The 15,070-nt window shown below is 55.0% G+C and overlaps 1 protein-coding gene and 1 long non-coding RNA gene across 3 annotated transcripts; one reads left to right on the plus strand and one right to left on the minus strand.

Moving 5' to 3' along the window:
- Positions 1-78: 78 nt before the first annotated feature.
- On the minus strand, positions 79-4,929 carry FICD (FIC domain protein adenylyltransferase). 2 transcript variants are annotated; one of them, XM_064392462.1, is made up of 3 exons: positions 4,891-4,929; positions 3,833-4,140; positions 79-2,548 (listed from the first exon to the last, which is right to left on the minus strand). In XM_064392462.1, the coding sequence occupies exons 2-3, from the start codon at positions 4,107-4,109 to the stop codon at positions 1,476-1,478; spliced, it is 1,350 nt and encodes a 449-aa protein (XP_064248532.1). In that variant the 5' UTR covers positions 4,110-4,140; positions 4,891-4,929; the 3' UTR covers positions 79-1,475. The 2 variants fall into 2 exon arrangements, with proteins under 2 accessions (XP_064248532.1, XP_064248533.1); XM_064392463.1 differs by having other exon boundaries at positions 3,833-4,316; positions 4,891-4,924.
- Positions 4,930-5,162: 233 nt separating this feature from the next.
- LOC135282797 (uncharacterized) lies at positions 5,163-13,390 on the plus strand. Its single transcript, XR_010348841.1, has 2 exons — positions 5,163-5,438; positions 13,094-13,390. It is a non-coding gene; the product is annotated as an uncharacterized LOC135282797 (long non-coding RNA).
- The last annotated feature ends 1,680 nt before the right edge of the window (positions 13,391-15,070 follow it).

The raw sequence follows: 15,070 nt of genomic DNA on the forward strand, positions 1-15,070 counted from the left end.
TGGCACGTGGCTGAGGGAACCAGGATCTCTCCCATGGCCTCTCCTGTGCTCTGACAACAGCTTCTTCCAAACCAAGACTTTCATATTAAAATAGTTTATTAATCTGTTACTAAAATAACATTTTTCCCCCCAACAGAGCTCTAAAGTGCATTATTTATACTCGGGTTGCACTATAAAAATAACATGCTTTGTAAGGACAGGACACCTTTCCTCCTGTGTTGTCTGCTTTCCCTGGCAGCAGTGCTCAGAGAACTCCCAGTCTCATCCTGGTTTCTGCTTCTCTAAAACATGTCCTAAGCTCCCTGTCAGGTAAGAGAGAGTTAAAAGGGAAGAAAACTAAGCCTAGGACAACCTGGCAGCTTTTGTCAAGGGGTTAAATGCTCTAAACTGGGATTTTAAATGGAAGTTTTGTGAGCTTGGAGGTGGTGGGGTCAGTGATGCTGTTACAGACCTGGCAGGTTTGGGGTAGGGAGATCTGTGAGTACTTTTACCTTAAAAACCAAGGCAAAAGTGCTTCTTTGAACTGCTCAGCAGCTCCAGGCACTGCACTGGCCCTGCAGCACACAGAGGCCTCGAGTGATCCTTGACACATTTATCACAGTAATGACACAACCAGTGATTAATTGTGGAAGTTCCCCTACCTGGACTAAAGAAACTGAAGTTTTTGGCAAACTTCCTGAACACATTCTTCCCAAACTGGCACAACTGGTGTCTCCTGGCTCTGCCTGATGACCTTTTCTGCCCACAGTTCAGCAGACAAGCTCCTTCCAACCCCTCCACTGAAATGTCTAAGGACAGTTGTGCTTTCCCAGGGCTCCTCTTGGCTGAGATTTTCTGAGTCTTCCCTCAAGTAAGTCAGAGCTTTTCTCCTCTTGTTCCACTCCTATCACCTGTAATCCCAAACCAAACACTTCCCACTTGTACAAAACTCACCCCAGGAAAAGCAGCTGAAAGTAAACATGCAAAGTGCCACAGAAACAGAAATGGGAGGGGAGAGATGCCTTTGGGCTGGAGCCACCTTCCTGCTCAGTACCTGTGTGACTGACACCAGAGTGTCTGGTGGGCACAGCTGGGAGTGCTGCTCCTTCAGGGATGTGTTTGGAGCTACAGGGAAGAGGCCACACAGAACCAGCTCAGTTTAGACTTTGCTGAGGTCAGACAGTGGAGCTGCCTGCCTGGGTGAAGGGTTGTGACTGAAGCAGCTCCTCAAAGCTTAATTTTAAGGAGAAGTTCAATTTCAGTTCATCTTTTTGAGCCCTCTGACATCTCTCCCCACCTCCTTCCAGTGCACAGCCACCATCCCCAGTTCCGTTTGGCGTCACGTATATAAATAAATTACATTAATTTAATCAAATTTAAATAAACAAAACACTCAAGCGCCACCTCCTATCCAGTCCTTTCCCAGCAGCAACACCGCCTGCCTTGGAGTTCTGCTCTCCCACGGCTTCACCACCTCCTGAGCTTGCCCAAACCCCTCAGGTCTTGACGGGGATGGTTTGCTTGCAGGCAGCGCCGCCGCCCGCCTCGGGCAGCCCCGCGGCGTGCTCGGTGGTGGCGATGAGCAGCATGTCCAGCGTGGTCTCGGCGCACTGCGCGATGAAGCGGATGAAGGGCCGCACGTCGCCCTCGTTGGCCACCTCCAGCACGTGGTAGTACTCGGCGCGCTGCTCCTTGCGGATGGTGATGGGCGGGTACCCCGCCTGCATCAGGATCAGGTTCATCAGCAGCCGCGACGTGCGGCCGTTGCCGTCCACGAAGGGGTGGATGTAGACCAGCTTGTAGTGCGCCAGCGCCGCGAACTCCACGGGGTGCAGGCTCATGGCGTCCTCCGAGTTCATCCACTGCACGAACTCCTCCATCTGCTTCTCCACGTCCTGCGGGTGCGGCGGGATGTGGTGGCCCACGAAGACCTGCGTGGCGCGGAACCGCCCCGCCTCCACGGGGTCGGCGTAGCCCAGCACGCGCCGGTGGATGTCCAGGATGTCCCTGCTGGTGACGGAGCCGATGCGCGACACCAGCGTGGTGTTGACGAACTTGAGGGCGGCGTGCATGCCGATGACCTCGTTCTGCTCCGCCAGGCTCTTCCCGGGAACGGCGTACCTGGTCTCGATGATGTGCCGGATCTCGGACAGCGTCAGCGTGTTCCCCTCGATGGCCACCGTGTGGTAGATGTGGTGGTAGTAGGATTCCTCCATCACCCGGCGCAGGGCGGAATTCCCTTTGGGAATGGCCATCACCTTCTTGACCTTGCTGTCGATGATGCTGAAATACCTCTGGTCGATCTCCTCCACCAAGGGCAGCGTGCGGCCGCGGTTGCTCAGAGCCTTCTCGTTGTGGGGGGAGATGGTCAGAGCTTTGGAGTACAGGTAGTCGGCCTGCAGGATGTCCTTTTCCTCCTCTGAAAAGATCCCGAACTCGTTCAGGGCGTCCACGTAGTCCGGGTCCATTTTGAGGGCGTACAGGAAGAGTTTGTGGGCCTTCTCACGCTTCCCTTGGCGCTTCATCTCCAGGGCTTGGTTCAGAGCTGCTCTGGCTTCCAACTTCACCTCTGGAATGAAATGGTAACAGGTAAAGGGTGGTGAGTTTTACTGGAAACCTGGATTCTGTAATCCGTGTGCCTCCCTTCCCACTCAGGATATTCTATGAATGACTGTTCACGGATATAAAAATTGAACAAAACCAGCCTTGAGGAACTGGAACAGAATTTGTGTTCCAGTTTTTAATCCCAGAGGTTTATGCCATGTCTCCAGGCTGAGCGTGAGGCAGCAGAGCCATTCCTGGCAGCAGGTGTGGGGAGGCAGGACCTGCGGGCAGCAGGCTCAAGGTGGCCACAGGTGGCCACCAAACTGCTCCACGTGGGAGGAAACAGAGTTCTAACAGTGTTCCCTTGGCACTCTTTTAGGTGAAGTTAAAATGTTAACATTGTTATGCTGGCTGCCAACAGCACTTCTGTTTTTCCACTGAACAATCCAACGTTTTCCCAGCAGTAAGAGCTGTAATGCAAACAAAGATACGGCGCTGGAATAGTAATAATTCCTTGAAGTGTTTTCCAAATTAATGTCCTGGCTGATACTGGCCATGGCTGCAGCCTGATATTGCCTGAAAGGCTGTTCTGTGCCAGGATTTTGGGATTAACGCTGTGTAGCCCAGATTTCTGTGCATTAAACCACCTCTCTGTGTTCCACTCGCCTCCACAGGAGTTACTAGTACTGAAAACATGAGGAAAAACTGAAGAGACAGAGCAGTGCCAGCACAGAGCCCTGGAATGCAGTCAAGGAGCTGGTGAGGGCCTGCCTGACCTCGGGGGCATTTACAGCCAGTGTTAATTGCAGTTAATTGCAGTTTGTTACCATCAGGGTACAGTGTCACTCCCATCAGGACACGGTCAGGAAGGGGGTGAAGATCTCTGGGTTGGTGTTGGGGGTGGAAGGGCCCTCTGGAAATCACCCACGGCAAGGCCCTGCCAAGGCAGAGTCACCTGGAGCAGGGAGGCGTCCAGGTGGGTTTGGTGTCTCCGTGGAGGGAGATTCCACCACTCCATGGGCAGCTGTCCCTCATGGAAAGGGACTTGCTCCTCATGTTGAGGTGGAACTTGTGTTTTAGTTTATTGCTCCTTGTCCCCACCGAGCAGAGCCTGGCACCATCCTGACACCCCCTGGAGATGTTTGTATGGATTGCTGGGATTCCAGACTGACCAGGCCCAGTTCCCACAGTCCCTCCTCATCACAAAGCTCCTCCAGACCCCAAATCACCTCTGTGGCCTCTGCTGGACCCTCTCCAGCAACGCCTTGACCTGAGAGGAGCTCAGCCATGCCCACCCAGCACCTCTCACCTGGGGATGCTTTTCCCTTCAGCACCAGCAGCTCCAGCCCCTTGGAGGCGACGCTCAGCTCCGTGCTCTGTCCCGTGAGCCTGCCGATCCCCGAGGAGCCCAGCTCATTCCTCAGCAGCGACAGCCCCTTGAGCACGGCGTGGCACTGCTTGTCCAGCGGCAGCAGCAGCACCACCAGCGAGCTCAGCAGCAGCAGCAGCGCGGCCGCCCAGCGCGCCCGGAGCCGCGGGGACAGCCACGGCAGCTCGCCATCGCTCGCCATCGCCGCCAGGCTCATCCTGCTGCCGCCTGCAGCATCTCCCGCCCGCCTGGGAAGGCGCAGCTTTAGCCAGAGCCGGGTCGGAGCGGGTCTGTCACAGCCGGGGGGGATGGCCCTGCCGGCACCGCAGGGATCCGCTGCGCGCTCCTGTGACAGCAGCGTGGGCACCGGCTCTGCCAGCCGCTTCCGAGGGGGCACGGAGCTCCGCGGCACCTCCCCAGCCTCCTGCGGGCCAGGCCGGGGATCCCGCACCGCCCTGGGATCCCTGGAGCCCGAACCCGGCCGGAATCCCCGCCAGCACCCCGGGCCTTCCCCCGGAGCCGCTCTGCCCAAGGCCTCCGGTGCTGTCCTGGCCCCTGCCCGGTGCACCCCAGGCTTTCCCTCAGATCCCCTGCATCCAAGGCTCCCGGTGCTGTCCTGGCCCCTGCCCGGTCCCTCCGGTTCCTCCCTGCCCGGTGCACCCCGGATCCCCCAGATCCGCTCCGCCCAAGTGCCCCGCTGCTGTCCTGACCCCCTGCCAGGTCCCCCCGCCTCCTCTCTGCCCGGTACACCCCAGGCTTTCCCTCAGACCCGCTCTGCCCAACCCCTCCGGTGCTATCCTGGCCCCTGCCCGGCTCCCTCCGGTTCCTCCCTGCCCGGTGCACCTCAGGCCTTCCCCCAGATCCGCCCTGCCCGACCCCTCCGGTGCTGTCCTGGCCCCTGCCCGGCTCCTCCCTGCCCGGCACACCCCAGGTTTTCCCTCAGATCCCCTGTATCCAGCCCCTCCGGTGCTGCCCCGGTTCCCCGGCTCTCCCCTCACCTTTGCCGCCTCCCGGAGCCGCCCGCTGCCGGCTGCCGCGGCCCCGCCCCCGGCCCCGCCCCCGCGCGCTGCCATTGGCGGAGCCGCCCCCAGGCTCCTCTCCCATTGGCTGCCGCAGCGGACGCGTCTCTCGCGCTCCTCCCCTCCGCTTCCTGCACCGGCTTCCGGGTAGCGCCGCGCCCCGGGCGCCGGAGAGGCTCGTGGAGGGTGAGGAGTGGCGAGCGCGCACGTCAATCATGCGGCGCGCAGCCAATGAGAAGGGAGGGTGGGGGGTGGGCGGGCGCGGTTGTCATATAAGGGCATGGCGTGCTGTTGCTAGGTGACGGGAGCGCGGCCTTCAATTTCTGGCCATTTTTCCATGGAAAAATCACCTTTTTCTGTTGATACAGGGCTCCCCTCGCCTCTCCGTGCCCCTTCTGGACTTTCCGCTCTTTATTTGTGGCCTTAGCAGCAGCTGTTCCACGCCTGTGCCTCTCCTGCTGCAGGCCAGGAATAGGGAGAGATGGGAAAAAAGTTGAGGGAAAAGAGAATGCTTTAGATAATTGCTGGTAACTCACTCAGAATCACTGCCCAGCAAGGTGATAAGGTGGTTTGCTACCAGATGGAGACCATCAGCAGGAGGGAAAAATAACCTGGTTTGTCAGAAATTAATTCAGGATATTTAAATTGTGTTTCAGAGGAAGCTGAGGGGAGACTCCACAGATGTGCCCGTGCCCAGCATCCCAATCCATGCTGCCCCCACTCCATCCTGAATGGAGTTTCCCTGAGACAATCCCCTTTCAGGCTTGTTCTCAGCAGGAAAAGCAGATCCGTGGTTCTGCTGACTGCAGCTGGGTGAGCTGGGCTCACCCCTGACCCAGCCCGGCAGGACCAGCCCTGGGCTCTCTGCAGCACACGGAGCCCCAGCCCAGCCCTGCAGCCCCAAACTGTCCTGAGGCAGCTTTGGAAAGGCTGCAGGGAGCTTTGGGGGTAACCAGCACTGGAAGGACCAGATAATCTCTGTGAGGAAACTTCAACACAAACCTGGGTTTTCCTCAGGGATCTGGCACCTCAAGCTGATTCTGGGATAATTACGGAGCAGGGATGAGTTTTCCTTTTAGAAATGGTGAGGAACACACTCAGGATCCATTCCCAATTAAATCACTCCAGCAGCGTGGGGCAGCCAGCAGTGCCCGCGGTCCCGTGCCAGCTCTGGAGCCTCCCGGTGCCCTGGGCATGGCCCCAAGGCAAAGCCGATGGTGCCACGGCACCCCCGGGGCCCCTGCGGAGTTTTTCCGTGTGTGACTCTGCCAGGAGCAGCAAGGGGCGATCCCAAAGGTGGGAGGGAAGCTGTGGAATTGCAGCCTGGGTGCGTCAGGACATCCCAGTCCCGCTGGGAATTCTCCATGCAGCGGTGCCAAACAGATCCCACCGAGATCCTCAGGGGAATTTGCTCGCGGAGCAGCGTTCCAGAGGGATCCTGGAAGCTTCAGCGCCAGGCTGGGTTTGTCCCTGCCCATGGATGGGTTTGGGAGCGGCGGGGTGGCCGCAGCCGGCAGAGGGCACTGGCTGATCTCGCTGCTCCATGGAAACATCCCAGCCCCTGCATTCCCCTGCCAGGACCTGCCCGTGGAGGCACCATCCTGGAAAACACATCTGGGTGTTGAGCAAGGCCCTGGCTGCCTTCTGGAGCTGTTTGTGCTGGGGTGAAATCCCCTGGGATTTCAGAGGTTCCTGGGGTCCGGCTGTACCAAGCTGGAGCTTCCCAAGGCTTGCCCAGCGAGCTGATCCTTGGGATAATCCTCCCTGGCATCCCCTGGGGATGTGACCAGCCCGAGGCATCAGAGCTGCCTCTCCCAGGCCGGGGAGGTGCCCCGGGGCGATCAGGGATGGGGGACCCCAGGCAGCCCTTCCAAAGGCAGTTTGTGGTATCCGAGGTGTCACAGCAGCCCAGGCCGTGGGTGGCACAGCCTGTGCCCACAGCTGGCGGCTGCAGCTGCCTGGAGACCCCGAGTTTAGGTTACAAATGCATTCTAGACTTCTCTTTGCTGAGCATCTTAATCCAGCAGAACCAATCTATACCTTAACCTTTACCTGTAGCCCCTCATAACCACTACAATTACCACATTCATGTCACTGTTCTCCAATCACTAAAGGTTAGTACATTACAGTTCAAGCTAGAAGTTGTTTTTAACCTTTCTTGCAGTGGAAAATTCTGAGACCTTTTTTCTACTTGCAGCATTTGCTGACTTGTTTGCCTGTGCTGGCTTTCTGCTTGGTAAAAAAATCTTCTTGTTTGAGGTGGGTTTATCCTTTGCTCTAAGTCATAAAATCCCCCCCTTTGCCTCCTTTGTTATCCAGTAAGACTGGCTCAGCAATTCTTTTATTCTATATCAAAACTTGCTTCCATCTCTATTCCTTCTTCAGATTCTATATTCAAAAATCTTTCTGCCAAGCTTCCACATCTGTGAGACTTTCTTGTCAAACTTTCATCCTTCCCAACAATCTGCAAGGTCCCCTCCCACCCAGACCATCCCCGGGGTGCCAGAGGAGCAGTGGGATGGGGGTGGTCACCTCTCCTGCCACACGCAGAGGGGACATCACCCCCTGTCACACCCTTGAACAGCCACAATTCCCTCCATTTCCCACCTCCAGGGCTCCAGGGGGGGACAAGCAGGGTTAAAACAGGCAGGAGGGTGGGGGTGCAGTGGGAGCAGATTGCAAAAGGAGATATTTTCACTTTAACTCCTCAGCTCTCCCCCTGCTTGGGTCCTGAGAGCTGTCAGAGCTCAGCAGGTGCCAGGGGAGGCCTGGGAGGGCACAGGGGCAGGGGTGGCTCTGCCTGTGCCTTCCCTGGGGCTGCCAGTGCCCCCAGCCATGGGGACAGCGCTGGCCCCACGATTTTCTGTGCCCAAGGATCCTCTGCTGGTCTTGGGTGGCCTCCAGCTCTTCCCTGCTTGGATTTCACTTCAAACCCACCCTGTCCAGGATCCTCCTGGATTTTTTTTTCCTTGGTGGTGGTCAGCTCCCTTTTGAAATCTGCCAGTAGAGATGACTGTAAAGGCTGCTTCCGTTTCGCCAGGTCACCTGCTGCAGTGGCCAGCTTGTTCATCAGTATTTCTGAATCAATTCCATTTCTAACTCCCAGTCTTGTCCCTAATATCCCAGTTAGATCCTTCCTTATTCTGCTCCTGAGGTGTCCTTGTCTTTGTGACCACCTTGTCCAGCCCTCAAAGGATGTCCTCAGGAAAGAGGAGCAGGCTGGTTGGATTTTTGAGGTGTTCATTTGCCTTAGCAATTCAACACATTTAGAGCCCGTTCTGGATTGAACAAGTGTTGCTCAGGGATCCTCTGCTGGCCTTGGACAGCCTCAAGCTCTTCCCTGCTTAGATTTCACTTTAAACCCCCAGTTCAGGTGTGCATCCTCCTGGATTTTTTTTTTTCCTTGGTGGTGGTCAGCTCCAGGCTGGAGCCAGCAGGAAATTCCTGGTGGGCAGCATTCCTGTCCTGGGGGATTCCTGGGTGCAGGATGGGGCTGGGGCCACCCGGGAGTGCTCTGGGGACAGCCCTGTGCCCTGGAGGGACATTTCCCCTTAAAGGTGGCAGGAGAGGGGCCGATGCTCGGTCACCATGGCAACGGCAGCGCAGGGATGCTGGGGACACAGCTGTGTCCTGGCAGAGGTGCTGGGGAGCTGCTGGAGCTCTCCTCTCCTGATCCCGGGCTCAATCCCAGCATTTCAGGCAGTGTGAGCTACCAGGGAGGGGCTCTGCTCAAGCAGGGAGCCCCGGGCAGGATTTGCAAACAGGAATATTCCTGAAATCCAAGAGCTATTTAAGGTTTTAAACCCCAGGAAGAGAAACAGGAGCTCCGGAGCAGAGGCCTCAGGAGCCACTTGCCACTCACATTTTGCTTCTCCCTGGATCCAAGTTTCCAAAGGCTCCCAGAGCCTGGGATATGGAAATGGCTCTTGAGATGTGCTGATTGTGATAAATGGGAACCAGAGCAGGTGGGTGATCCTTTAGGAATCATAAATCCCCTCTGTGGTTGCTGAGACTGAGGAAATCTGGCCGTGGAATTCTGCACCACTCTTTCCTCAACGTGTTCACTCAGGAACTGGGCAGGATTTGGGAGAAGAAATGGGTTTGCAAATGGAAGAAATGGGTTTGCAAATGGAAGAAATGGATTTCAAACCTGTGCTGTTCAGCAGAGCTCAGAGAGCCCCCTTGGAATCAAGGAGCCAGAGCCCGTGTCATTCCCAGCTTTGCAGGGTGCTGTGTTCATTTTCCTGCATGCTGCTGGATAAAATGGATCCTGTGAAATTCCTCTAAACTAAAAGCTCCCCTCTCCCCCTGTCAGCAGGGAGCAGCCCCTGTTTGTGGAACTCTGTGCTTATCAGGTGCCTCCGGCACTCTGCAAAAACTCAGAGTTGGGAAATATTTCCCTTTTTAAGGCTGGGTGTAATTCCTTTGGAGCTGGAATGTTAAATTCCCCCAGCTGGGCTTTGCTTTCCACAGGAAGAGGCTGAGCTGGAGCAGGAGCTGGGTGTGAACCTCGCTGGGCTCTGGGAGGGGGCAGTGCCGGGCTCCCTGTCCCTTCCCAAAAGGAATGCCACTGGCAGCTCCCTGCTGGCGTTTGGCAACTGAACAGGAGCAGTGGGAATTTGGAAATAAACCCAACAGAGTGGGGGGGGAAACCCCAGGATCTAGAGCAAGCAAGAGAAATCTCATTTTCTCCTGGAATTTCAGGGGTCTGAGCAGCAAACAAACAATTTTTTCCCTGTGCCTTGGCTGGGTAGGTCCATAATTCCTGAGAGACAGGGGAGCAGTGCTCCAAACTCAGCTGCTGGCTGCTGGATAACTGGGAAAATGCCCAGATAAATCAGGAGAGACTGCAGGGCCTCCAGAGGTGCCTCCATCCCTGCTCGGGGAGCCTTGGCAGTGCAGGGCTGAGGAAGGAGCAAAGCTGGGAAGGGAAGTGAGGAATGGAAGGAGAAGCAATTCCATGTTGTGCTCCCTTGGTGGGAAATCTGCTGGGGTATAGGAACTGGAATTTTGGCTGGGATTTGGGCAAGGCAGTGCTGCTGAAGAGGAATCAAAAGGAATGGCTGTTTCTTTCCAGCATGTTTTGGATTTCTCCCTGTTCCCATGGCACAGGAATTCAAATCCTATTCTCCTGTTGGGAAGGAAAATTCCCTTTCCTTCACCTCTTTTACAAATTGGAGATAAACCAAGTGATTCCAGGAGGCTGCTGGGGTGGGAGGGGGCTCAGACCTCCCAGGGAATGGCTCCAGCAGCCTGTGGCAATTTCAATTTCCATGGAAAACCAGCCCAAGCCTTCCCAGCTCAGCTGGCATTTTTCTGGTATCCCAGTGATGTTCAAATCAATTCTCTGCCTGATTAGCTTGCAAACATTATTCCAAGGGGTTTTTGACCCCTCTTTTTAGGTGTGTTGGGCTGTGGAAGGAGAAATGCATCAGGAAAAGCACAAGGGAAAAGCATCTGGTTCTCTCTCCTCCAGCACAACCTGAAATGGAACAAAGACACAGCTCTGGAATTGCCTTTTCTTTGGGGAGGGCAGAGAGACTCTTGGGGGTGTTGAAATTGAGATTTTTCTGAAGGATTGGAGCACCAAGTGTTGGGAATCAGAGCAGAGGGTGGGAAGGCTCCCTCGTGGCTGCAGGGAGGCTGTGGGTGGGCAGGAGTGGGAGATGATCAGCCTTGGGAGAGGTGTCTGAGGGTCACATTCCAGCAGGAACTGGGGATGTGTCCCAGCACCAGCTGAGTCCCCTGTGCCTGAGTTCCCCGACATTCCTGGGGAATGGATCAGGATCCAGAGCACAACTTCTGGAAAAGGCACCCAAATAAGGGCAGCTTTGACAGCAACTTTTTTTTTTTTTTTATTGCACCTTTGGGGTCTGAGCGAGCTGTGCCCTCTCTCCAGGACCTCCCTGGGTGGGATGAGATCCAGGGAAAGCTGGAAACTTGGCAAACTCCAGTGGCAGAAAGTGAACCTGCTGTTGCTTTTTAAAGGCTGAGAGCAAACACATCCCAGGAACTGCCAGTCCATGGAAAACTGAGATAAGGGAGTCTCTGGGTGCCTCTCCTGGTTTCCCATATTTATTTGATAACTGGTGAATGCAGCAGGCACCGGAGGATAAAAATAAACGAGGGAGCTGCTCCATGGGACCTGGGACAGGCTGGGCTGGAGGGGAATGCTCCTTGGTGCCACCTCAGGAATCCACATTCCTGGTTTTTAACGTGGATTTGCAGCAGGATCTTATCCCAGGGCAGTGTGGGTGTGCCCCAGCACCCTGCTCTTACTGGGGTTGCTGGTCCAGCTCTTACTGGGGTTACTGGTCCAGCACTCCTTCAGGGATCCTGTCCTGGGATTGCTGGGATCCCTCTTTCCCTGGCATCCTTTGGAGCAGCTCATGGAGCCCACCCAGCCTCAGCACCATCCTGGCACTGGTTTGTACTGGAAGCACTGGGAGGGCCCCAGCTGGGATGGGGCAAGGGCTGATCCATGAGCTGGATATCCCTGGGGGATTCATTTTCCCTGCGGGAGTGATTTGGGTGCTGGAGACACCCAGGAATCCTTGGATCTGCTGGGATGAGCTCTGGATCCTCCACCCACAGCGCTGATTCCCTCCCAGCACAGATCCCTGGATGGGGCCAGAAGCTTTTTTCCCCATTTTTTATCAATTTCTTTCCCTCTTTCCATCCTGGAGCAGCTCTGGGTTCCCTTTGGCCTCAGGATCTTGCTCTTTTCCTTGGCAAGGGATGTGAATTTTCCCAAAGGAAGGGGAAGGGAAGGGGAATGCACTGCTGCCATAAATCCCAGGAATGCCAGGAGCCATGCCAAGAGCTCTCCCATGGCAAATCCACTGCCAGGGCTCCTGAAGGAGGAGCTGCACTTTGGATGTGCCAACGTCTAATGAAGGCAGAGCCTCCAGGCTTCCATTAATTAACAAATTAGCTCATCAAGAGGCTCCCTAATTTGTCGAATATAAAGCTGCCCTATTAATTAAACAAGAGGACAGATTTTAATTTGCCAGAGCGCACATTTAATTGATAAATGACTCGTTTAAATCCTTCATGGTGGGATTTTCCAGGAGCAACGATGGGCGACGAGCACGTGGAGTCCTCAGAGCAAGGAGGGATTTGGGATCTCCAATATCCCATCACCTCTCTCTTAATTGACCCATCCACTAATTGGGTCTGCTTACATCCAGCCTCTCATTCCTCATCCCCTAAATCCCATTAGCTCCCTGTTTTCCAGAGGGGAATTGTTTTTCAGGAGCTCCTCACCATCAGTGCCGGGGTTTTGCTGGCTTGGGAAGATGCCAGGGTGAGGGATACCCCACATTCCAGGTGGGATATCCAGGGAAATGCTTTAGTTTTAATTAGTTTTTAGTTTTAATTCCCTTGGGGATTATGGTTCCCTGAAGGCAGCTTTTGCTGGCGTTGGAAGTGGCCGGAATTCCGTGGCCAGAATTAATTCCTGCACTTGAAGGCCGGGGATAAATCAGAGGTGCCCTGACATTCCAATGATCTCCACCCAGAATTAATTCCTTGGACATCCTCTCCCCAACCAGATGTGCCAGGGAACCCACATCCAGCCAGGGTACCCCAAATTCCCTTTTCCCAACCTGTTTTTTCCCCAAAATGTCTTTAGGCAGAGTGAGTGAGTTATGTGAAGTCCTGCCCGAATTTTCAATTTATCCCTATTGATTTGTAAGGTATTCCCAAGGTCTGAGTCCTTCTGGGAGCAGCTGGGTGTGAGCTCCATTCTCCATCAGCCAGGAACAGTGCTGGGGATTTCTGCACCCACTCCAGGCCATGGAAAACAGGGATTCCCTCTGCACTGCTTGGGGAATAAAAATCAGGAATTCATTGGTGTTGGTGGATCTGACTTCCACCAACAGCACCCTCTGGATGGATCCTGCATTTCTGGATCTATTTAAATAATTCTGAGGTAACAGCTGGGTTTTGGGACCTGGCTCTTGTGTGGGAAATGTTGTATCCAGCACGGGGCTGAGCTCTGGATATTGGGATCAGTGATCCAGATCCATCCAAGGAAGATGCTGTGGGGAACCCCAATGAGGGCACAGGTGCCCCCACATCTCCCTGGCACCACTGAGCGCTCCCTCATTTCAGAAATAATCCCAGCCTGGCAAAGGCTCAGGAATAAATCATATTTTCATGTTATTTTTACAAATTCCAGGGAAATTGGCGCCACAGGGAACCTGCACCAAGGCCACCCCCAGCCAAAAAGAACCCGAAAAAGGCATGGATTGCTCAGAGCTGGCAGGAATGCTGAGCCTTGCACAAGGAGCTGCTTCCCAGCCCAGAGCTGGGCTCTCCCTGGGCCCGCCCCAGTGGTGGGGAGCAGGATGGGGCCATGGGCAAAGGCAACTTCAAAATCCCTTGTCCCTGCAAAGCTCTGCTCCGTGGAATGGTGAGCTCCCAGATGTTGATGGCAAGGAAAACTGGGTTTATTAATTAAAAAACCATAAATGAATCAGATTTCCTTATGGTTGTTTGGGAATTTGAAGGAGTCTGTTATTAAGTTGATGTTTTTAGACAAATCCAATTGGTGCCTTAAAGGGTTGGGAGTTTCCTGAGGGGTTTCATCAGCCAGATCCCACTGATTTGTTTGCTGGGAGATTTCAGGAATACTCCCCTCTGTCCATGTTTGGTGTCTTCACTCAGCAGCAGGAAAAGCACATCCAGAGGATTTTAGGAGGATGCTGAAGGAGTTCAGGGTGAAAGATGAGCCTGAATTCAGCTCCAGCAGTTCCCAGCACAAGGAATTGAAATCTGTCAGCATCTCCCATTTTCCAGTGGGATGTGCAGCATCCAGTCCTAGAGCCCTGTAGGCGTTTGAATGGAATTCCTTAATTTTTAATTGAATTCCTTAATTTTTAATTGAATCTCTTATTTTTTAAATGGAATTTCTTATTCCAAGGCCAGGTTGGATGGGACTTGGAGGAACCTGGCCTGTGGAAGGTGTTCCTGTCCATGGCAGGTAATGGAATGGGATGGGTTTAAGGTTTTTCCAAACCAAACCACTCCAGGATTTGATGCCACCTCTGCTCATAAATCCCTGGGTGGGTGACATCCTGTCTGTCCAGGCAACAACAAAGTGTCCATGCCTGGCAATTCCTCATCCCTGCTCCAGGAGCTGTCAGTGGCCCGTGACAGCTGCAGCAGGAACTGGAAATCGTGGATAAATCTCCTGATGTGGCACTTCCATCACTCCTGGGGAGCAGGATGGGGGTGGGAGCGGGTGATGGGTGATGCCACAGATGGGGGAATCCATGGAACAGGGCCCAGCTGTGCCCCGGGAATGCTCCCATCACTCCTCCTCTGCCAAGGGTGGGGTTTGGGAGCCGAGCACTCGGAATTCTCCCCTGCCCCGCGGGCTCAGATCCAGCCCTGGCACAGCCCCGAGGGAAGCACGTGGGAAAATGGGGGGAATGATGCAAAATTGGGGGCAAAGAGAGGCTCTGGGAGGGTGTCTGGGGGCTGAACCGGGTGGGGATGCCTGACCTGCCCGTCCCAAGGGTGGGATGCAGCAGGACGAGGAGCCAGCCTGAGGAGCACAGCGGGCTTTGGCCACCCCGTCCCAGCCCCGCTGAGCTTCTGGGGCTATTTATAAGCTCGAGTTGCACAAGGTTGGGACTGGGGTTGTTTTTTGTTTTGTTTTGTTTTTTTTTTTTCCGTGGTTGTATCAAATCAGCGAAAAAAAGGGAACGGGAGCCGTCTCCTGAACATCCTGTCTGTGGCTTCTTTATTTGTGCAGGGAGTTTGCGCTGGGATCGGGAGGCAGCGACGGGATCCGGAGCTCGGGACCGCAGCGGGTGTGGAGCCAGGGATGAGCTCCCTGGGGGAAAGGCAGGGCAGAGCTATCCCTGGGCATAAACCCAGCTCTAAAACCCGGCTTTTGGAGCTGGGATCTGCAGTGGGAGCTCCTCTCTTGCCCTGGTAGCTGAGCCCAGCTCCTTTTCCAGCCGTTCCCACTGATCCCCACGGCTCCGCCCGGGGCGAGGGAAAGTGCTGCTGGATGTCGGAGAAACCTCCCCCGGAGAGAGAAAACTTCCAAACTTCCTCCGAATTCTTCCCCATTGACTGCCGCATCTGTTTCGGGATGAGTCAGGCGGGTTCCCAGCGCCTGTGTGGGAGGGAAGGAGGGCGAGGA

The sequence above is a fragment of the Passer domesticus genome, chromosome 17 (genome assembly GCF_036417665.1).
Source record: "Passer domesticus isolate bPasDom1 chromosome 17, bPasDom1.hap1, whole genome shotgun sequence".
Classification (NCBI taxonomy): Eukaryota; Metazoa; Chordata; class Aves; order Passeriformes; family Passeridae; genus Passer; species Passer domesticus.